The sequence below is a fragment of the Hemiscyllium ocellatum genome, chromosome 49, assembly GCF_020745735.1.
Source record: "Hemiscyllium ocellatum isolate sHemOce1 chromosome 49, sHemOce1.pat.X.cur, whole genome shotgun sequence".
Taxonomy (NCBI): Eukaryota; Metazoa; Chordata; class Chondrichthyes; order Orectolobiformes; family Hemiscylliidae; genus Hemiscyllium; species Hemiscyllium ocellatum.
The window spans coordinates 8,256,739-8,264,478 of NC_083449.1; the positions used below are offsets into that span (position 1 = coordinate 8,256,739).

Consider the following 7,740-nt stretch of genomic DNA (forward strand, 5'->3'; position numbering starts at 1 on the left):
GTGAACAGTGACGAGGATTACCTCAGATTACTCACAGGATCTTGAACATTTCCCATCAACCACCATCCTTTGTTGTCTTTTAGCTAGCCAATTTCTGATTGAAACCACTAAATCGCCATAAATCCTATGCCTCCATATTTTGTGCACAGGCTTAAATGGGTAACCTTAGCAAACGCCTTAACAAAAGCCACATACACTGCATCAACGGCTTTCCACTCATCCACCCGTATGGTCACCTTCTCAAGGAACTCAATAAGGTTTGTGAGCACAACTTACCTTCACAAAACCGTGTTGACTATCTCTAACCAACATATTCCTTTAAAGATAATTAAAAATCCTATCTCTTCTAGCCTTCTCCAACACTTTGTTCACAACCAAAATAAGGCTCACTGGTCTGTAATTTCCAGGGTTGTCTCTACTCTACTCTCCTTCTTGAACAAGGGAACAACTTTGCTATCTCCAGTCTTCTGGTGCTATTTTTGTGGACAATGACGGCATAAAAATCAAAGTCAAAGTCTCGGCAATCTCCTCCGTGACTTCCAAAAGAATCCAATCTGGCCCAAGGTAATTCTTTATTTTCACACTTTATAAAATTTCTAGTACCTCCTCCTTATGAAGCTGGATCCCAACGCGTCTTCTAACTGTTTCTCAGCATTCCCCTGTCTTGATTGGCCGCAAACTGACTCGTGATTCTTTTATCCCTTATATGCCTATACAAGTCTTCAGGGCTTTCCCTAATCCTATCCACCAACAACTTCTCAGGCCCCCTCCTCACTCGTATTAGCTCTATTTGTAGGTCTTTCCTCGTTACCTTGTAACACTCAATTTCCCTAACTGAGCCTTCACTTCTCATTGAGCATAAGCTGCCTTCTTCCTCTTGACAAGCAATTCAACTTCCTTAATAAACCAAGGTTGATGCGTTCGACAACTTCATCCCTGCCTGACAGTTAGATACTTATCAAGGACACAGAGTAGCTGTTCCTTGAAGAAGCTCCACATTTCTAGTGTGCCCATCCCTTGCAGATTCCTTCCTCATGCTATGCATCCTAAATCTTGTCTAATGACATTGTAAATGACTTTCCCCAGCTCTAGCTCTTGCCCTCCGGTGTATTTGCATTCCATCGCTAAACATAACCGAATTGTGATCATTACTACCAAAGTGCTCAGCTACTTCCAAATCTAACACCTGGCCAGGTTCATTACCCAGTACAAATCCAATGTGGCTTTGTCCCCTGTTGACCTGTCTACATACTGTGGCAGAAGACCCTTTTGCACACAATGGACAAAAACTAACCCATCTAAAGTACTTGAACGATAGTATCCCCAGTCAATATCTGGGAAATCTTTGCTATCCTTTCCTCTCAATCTGTGGAACTATTGAGAGGCCTGTAGATAACTGCCAGCGTCATCTCTCCTTTCCTGTTTCTAATCTCAACCCATACTACCTCAATTGATGAATCCTCAAATGTCATTTCTTCAGCCGTAATACTGTCCTTGACTAACAATGCCACATTCACATCTGTTTTGCCATTTTCTTGGTTCTTACTGAAACATCGAATTCACGGAACCTTACGATCTTACATTCTACAAGCACGTGATGAAAGCTAGCGCATACAAATAAATCTGTTGAGCTCTAAGGTGTTGTTGCGTGATTTTAAACTTTATACACCCCAGTCCAATATCAGCATCTCCAAACCACAAGTATTCACTAACAAGGTGATAGTAATTGACTGATCTCAGGTTCAAAGTTCAAGTTTCATCACATTAAAAGTAAAATAAACCCGACAGAGATGACGGTATAGCTCCTTTCACAGATGCTGTGAATGACTCTGAAAAGAGCCTTTGGGTTGTCAGATTCAAGAACACACTCTTCACTTTTTAGCAGCGCTCCAGCGGTGGTTTTCTTGGTCAGTAGGACGGCGTGGATATTAGGCAGCACCCCGCCCTGAGCGATGGTTACCCCTCCCAGTAGCTTGTTGAGCTCCTCATCGTTGCGCACGGCCAGCTGCAGGTGCCTGGGGATGATGCGGGTCTTCTTGTTGTCCCGGACCGCGTTGCCGGCCAGCTCGAGGATTTCAGCCGTCAGATACTCCAGCACCGCAGCCAGATAGACCGGCGCTCCAGCACCCACACGCTCAGCATCGTTGCCTTTTCTCAAGAGCCTGTGAACATGGCCAAGCCCGAGACGACCGAGACTTCACCTTGGCGCGACCTTTCCCACCGCCCTTTCCTCTTCCATACATGTTCACAATCTCACAAACACTTTCAGAGAGAATGCTACACTCCAGGATGAATGGTGAAGTGGCCATTTCTGATTGTCCCATTGTTAAGCATCTCCTAATGTTGTTTCAATTCCCAATCAGATATCTGCTTCATTCCCCAACCCGGAGAGGGCACGGGGAGGAGGGTAGAAATTACCAGCGCCAAATTATCAACCACTTTTTTCCAATTTGAAAATCCCGCCAATTTACAAACAAAGCAACGTGCTTTATATTGAAAAATGGAGTATCAAAAACGGAGGACGTTTTAAAGCATACTCGTGTCTTAATTTACTTTTGGTTTAAAAATGTATACTTCACTCGATCTGTCTCTCCCTCATTTGCCGACCTGTATCCATCTATTTCTGATCTTGAGTGGGCAATTTTCTAAGCCTTAAGAAGCTGAAACGAAACAGGCCGAACACTGAAGTCTGCACTTGACATTTCAGTAGCACACCGGCATCCTGATAAAGCAGCACACAACATTCTTCCAACTCACTATCAGTGGCGAACATGGTGTTTTTAACACCGTGATATTTGAACACGATGATATTTTAAAGCTGTCCTCCCTTATTGCTCTCAGATTCAGCAAAATCATCATATTTCAATCCGGCAGCTGTTTTGGTGTTCTCTCAGTTCCCTTTGACAGCAGAAAATGCTTAGGTTTTTGTATTTTGAAAAATCGGTTATACCCGCGCATTGCAAATATTTTTAAAAATCGGATGGTAAAATGCATGCGATGAAAGATGTGGACAAGGAAGATGTTTGTCAAGTTAAAAATCACATAACACCAGGTTATAATCCAACAGGCTGATTTGGAAGCACTGGCTTTCGGAGAGGTGCTCCTTCATTAGGTGGTTGTTTTCAAGGTGTGAAAATAAGTATTGACATTCTACCAGGGCTTTTACCAACGTTAAATAAACAAGATGAAAAACGACTCACTGATGTTTAATCTGCCCACTCTCTACAGACAGAGGACAGGTCTTTCCACAGTCTATCACCCCCCCCACCCCCGCCGTACCTGATTAATTTGCAAACCTCTTATATAAACAAATATAGCACTAGAAATAAAATTACCTTGTGAAGGATCATACGTAAACTAAAACAAACCAATCTTTAAAAAAAGGCAGGTCTCACTGGGAAGTTTCAGGGGGCTCTTAAAAGAGCCTTTGGGTTGTGGGTGTGTGTTTGTTTCAGTGCTATGCGGTCCTTCACTTGGAGCTGGTGTACTTGGTTACCGCCTTTGTGTCCTCCGACACAGCGTGCTTGGCCAGCTCCCTGGGCAGCAGCAGCCGCACGGCGGTCTGGATCTCCCGGGAGCTGATGGTGCTGCGCTTGTTGTAGTGGGCCTGACGGGAAGCCTCCCCCGCGATGCGCTCGAACATATCGCTGACGAACGAGTTCATGATGCTCATGGCCTTGGAGGAGCTGATAGTGTCGGCGTGAACCTGCTTCATCACTTTGTAGATGTAAATGGAATGACTTTCTTTCCTGGACCTTTTCCGTTTCTTGCCACCCTTCGCTGGTGCCTTCTTGATGATTTTCTCAGCGCCCTTCTTGGAGGCTTGCTGCCCTTTCTTCTCATCAGACATAGCGTCGCTCACTTTCAGACACAGAATAAGGGAAAGCGGGCTCGGAGCTCCATTTTTATAGACTGACGGCATCAGCAATGCTAATGAAGGATGGAGGAAAGCTGGTTCCTGATTGGGTAGTTTACACAGAATCATTCCCAAACACTCAGTCTCTGTGATTGGGTAGAATGGGACCCAATGTGGATCTGTCCGAATCTGCAACGAAACGTGAAGTGGATGGTGATCCTGTTCCTGTCAGTCTGACTGAGGGAGATTTGTTTCGTGTCTGTGACACAGAAAGTGACTGGGGTATTGGCTCGGTTTCGTTTTGCTCGTTGTTGTGATAATGTGAGAGTGGAAGAGTGCGTTTCAAGCTACATATGTCTGTTTCTGGTCCTCTCTCTGTGCTGGACTTAACACTGAGCTTACCGCTGTTCTCAGTGGTTAGCACTGCTGCCTCACCGTGCCACAGACACTGCTTCAATTCCAGTTTCAGGTGACTGTGCGTGTGGATTTTGTACATTCTCCCCGTGTCTGAGTGGGTTTCCTCTGGGTGCTCAGTTTTCCTCCCACAATTCAAAGACGTGCAGGGAGGTGAATTGGCCATACTAACTGCCCATAATATTCTGGGATGTGTAGGTTGGGTACATCAATCAGGGGTAAATGCAGAATAATGGGGAATGGGTCAGGGTAGATTACTCTTCTGAGGGTCAGTGTGGACATGTTGGGCTGAAGTGCCTAATGTTACACTGTAGGGAATCTAATAATGTGAGTGTTTTCTAGATTTGGGGTTGATGGAGTTGGAGAGAGATGAAAGAAAGTCCCTATTTAAAAATTTTCTTGCGTCACGGTTGAAAATGTCTGTCTTGACTGTGGGATTAATATATTTTTGCTGAACTCTTCATATTCCAACTTATTTCAAGCAACGACATACTATAAGATACCTTTAGCTATTTTAGGGCATTAATGAGCTGTAACTAGCACCTGGTGTCTGTTCAGTAACTGGGACAATTACCCATTCAATTAATGTGGCTGGAGTTACTCATTTATCGGACTTTGGTTTGCTTGTCAGAATTGTTTCGAATGGGAACAGGCTGAGTCCTTGGATTGGCTTGTTGAATGGTATCATTTTACCTTACTGTGTGAGTGAGCTGTTTGGCTCAGATTCTGCCTGCCATTGTGTTTCCCATCCTGCTGTTTAATTCTACTTTATACTCATATACCAGTTTGTGTTAACAGACATGGGCCGCTCTATTATGGCCTGGTACGGGCCACCGTATTCTGGTCTGGTACAGGCCACCCCGACAGCCATTGATAAAGACCCATATAAAAGACAGGTCCAATGTTGGCTCTTGGAGTCTTAAGCAAACTGGATCTGACATTAGCTTGCAGACAGGATGCAAACTATGATGGTGGAGGGTTGTGTTTGTGATTGGAAGCCTCTGACCAGTGGTGTATCACAGGGATCAGTGCTGGAACCCTTGCTGCTTGTTGTGTACATATTAACAATTGGATGTGAATGTAGAATGTATAACTAGTATGCCTGCAGATGACGTTTTCGTTTGGAAGTTTCATTGCAGTCTTGGTGTTCCTGTGCTGTATTGTTCTTTGCTCTGTAACATGAAAGTCGGTGGTGTTGTTGACAGTGAGGGGGATAGTCTCAGGCTACATTATGCTGACATTGGGCACTGCAATGACAGATGGAATTGAATCCTGATAAATGTGAGGTAATGTATTTTGGGAGTTCTAACCTAACCTAAGTTAGAACGTAACCTAACCTAAACAAGCAAGTAAGTCAAAACAAATCAAAGCATCTTACCTAATAAGCCTGTGTTAACCTCGAATCATCAAATATTACAGATAGGTAATTTAACACATTAGGTAAGCAGTCAGGAACAGTCAAAATACGCCTCTACCAATTGCACAATAACCGCCCACCACACAGAAGCAATCAGGTAAATTATATGGATGTTCCTGGCAGATGGAAGAAAAATGAGAAAGTAGTACATTGATCCCTATTGACTGGACTTGCTGAGATGATCCTTCAGGTAATCGAACTTTTTTTTCTCAAATTTCTTTCTCTAGGTAGATTGACTTGTTTTCAGAAGACACAGTCTTGTTTTGGAAGGTCCTGTGTTTTATATATAACTAAACTCCCCAGCCCACAGAAACTGGTGAGGAGACGAAACTCACCGATGTTGAGGTTTGACAGTTTTGTTTTAGCGCAGAGTAATTCATAGGTTCTGGAGATACAATGTTTTCATCCATGGGAAACAATACTCCCCTCCACAAGATATTCAGCTGCCCTTGTGCTAAACATTTCATAATTTACAACGTGATACTTTTACTAGCAAGTGTATTCTGATATTACTGAGTTCACTGCTGATATAATATTGACGGTAAGTATTAATGGAAGAACAAAACTGGATTCAATTCAAAAAGGAATCTATGTGACTCAAACCCAATAATCCTTAATACCCTTTGTATAATGGGTAGGAATGGGTAATAAATGTTGGCCTACCCCGTGACACCCATATACAAAGCATGAGTAGGCTATAAAAGGAAATAAGAATGGATGTGACGGTGATGAAGGTCCTAGCTGAGTTTGCAATTAACTCTGCCAAACGAAGTGAACTAACATTTGCTTATAATGTCCAAATCGCTACTAAATAATCAACGTGCAAAGGAGCTAATCAAATAAGGTGCAGAACGCTTAACCCCATTCAGTCTCCAATGGCTCCCTGCCGATTTGTTCCTAATTCTACAGAGCTCAGGCGAAGAACTGTACTAGGAGCTTTCTAACAGTACTAAGCTTGTTTAAAACATTAGATCCATCACCAGAAGTAATGAAGGGCTTTATCATTGCTCAATGAGAAGTGAGCTGACAGGTCCTCTTCACAGTGAAGATCAGGTGAGTTCACAACGACTGTCTCCTGGACACTAACTGAACAATCAACTCAGGGACTACTGCTGGTGGGACCAGCTCAAAGTTATTGCTTTGTCCTTGAAGACTAAACTTTTGATTAAAGTGACACAGCTTTGGATGTTCAAGTCGCAGAGGTATCCAACATGCAAACAGGCCTAACTCATCCAAGTCAATCGGGTTTCCCAAACTAAATGCGTCATATTTGCCTGCTATTGGCCCATATCCCTTTAAACATTGCTTATCCATGCCCCGACCTAAACGTCTTTTGACTGTTGCAACTGTACCTGCCTCTACCATTTCTTCTACAGCTCGATCCATATACGCAGCACCCTCCATTCCCCTTTCACGTTAAACCTATCCCTTTTAATTGTCTACACCCTTACCCAAGGAGAAGAACTTGGTTATTCACCTTTTCTATGCCTCCTAGAATAAAAGCCCCAGTCTTGCTGGAACTCAAAACATCCAGTCTCGCTAATATCTTTGTATTTTTGCAACCTTTTAAACCTTAACAACATTCTTCCTATAGCAGGACAAATGTAGCCTTTGCAAAGTCCTGTACAGCTGGGCGTCCCAACTCATGTACTCAATACTCTAACAGATGACGGCAGGCGTGCCACATACGTTGTTCACCACTATGGCTACCTGTGATACCACTTCGTAGAATTATGCATCAGCACTCCAACGTCTTTCTATTTGACAACACTCCCCAGGATACGGCCATTGACTGTTATTCTGTCCTGGTCTGACTTATCAAAATGAAACACCTCACATTTATCTGATTTAAACGCTATACTTAGGGAAAGTGGAAATGGATAACTAATTTCAAGGATGTCAATCTATGTCCTATAGCTTGGTGTTACATCAAAACATAGGAAACAAGAACATAGAAGTACTCAGTGTTTCGAGTTTGCATAGACATTCATGACCATGGCATTCATTTATCAACTCTGCACCCTGTGAAAATGAACTCATAGAAAATAAGAAA

At 43.1% G+C, this 7,740-nt stretch overlaps 1 protein-coding gene and 1 pseudogene across 1 annotated transcript; both read right to left on the reverse strand.

Annotated features, from left to right (window-relative positions):
• Nucleotides 1-1,759: 1,759 nt before the first annotated feature.
• Nucleotides 1,760-2,243, reverse strand: LOC132837317 (histone H2A-like; annotated as a pseudogene).
• Nucleotides 2,244-3,469: 1,226 nt separating this feature from the next.
• LOC132837318 (histone H2B type 1-O-like) lies at nt 3,470-3,922 on the reverse strand. The gene has a single exon (XM_060856988.1). It carries the CDS (start codon nt 3,920-3,922, stop codon nt 3,470-3,472), a length of 453 nt encoding a protein of 150 aa, XP_060712971.1.
• Nucleotides 3,923-7,740: the final 3,818 nt, after the last annotated feature.

Coding starts and splice junctions, on each gene's coding strand:
- LOC132837318 (XM_060856988.1), bottom strand. CDS start 3,922: ATGCCGTCAGTCTATAAAAATGGAGCTCCGAGCCCGCTTTCCCTTATT.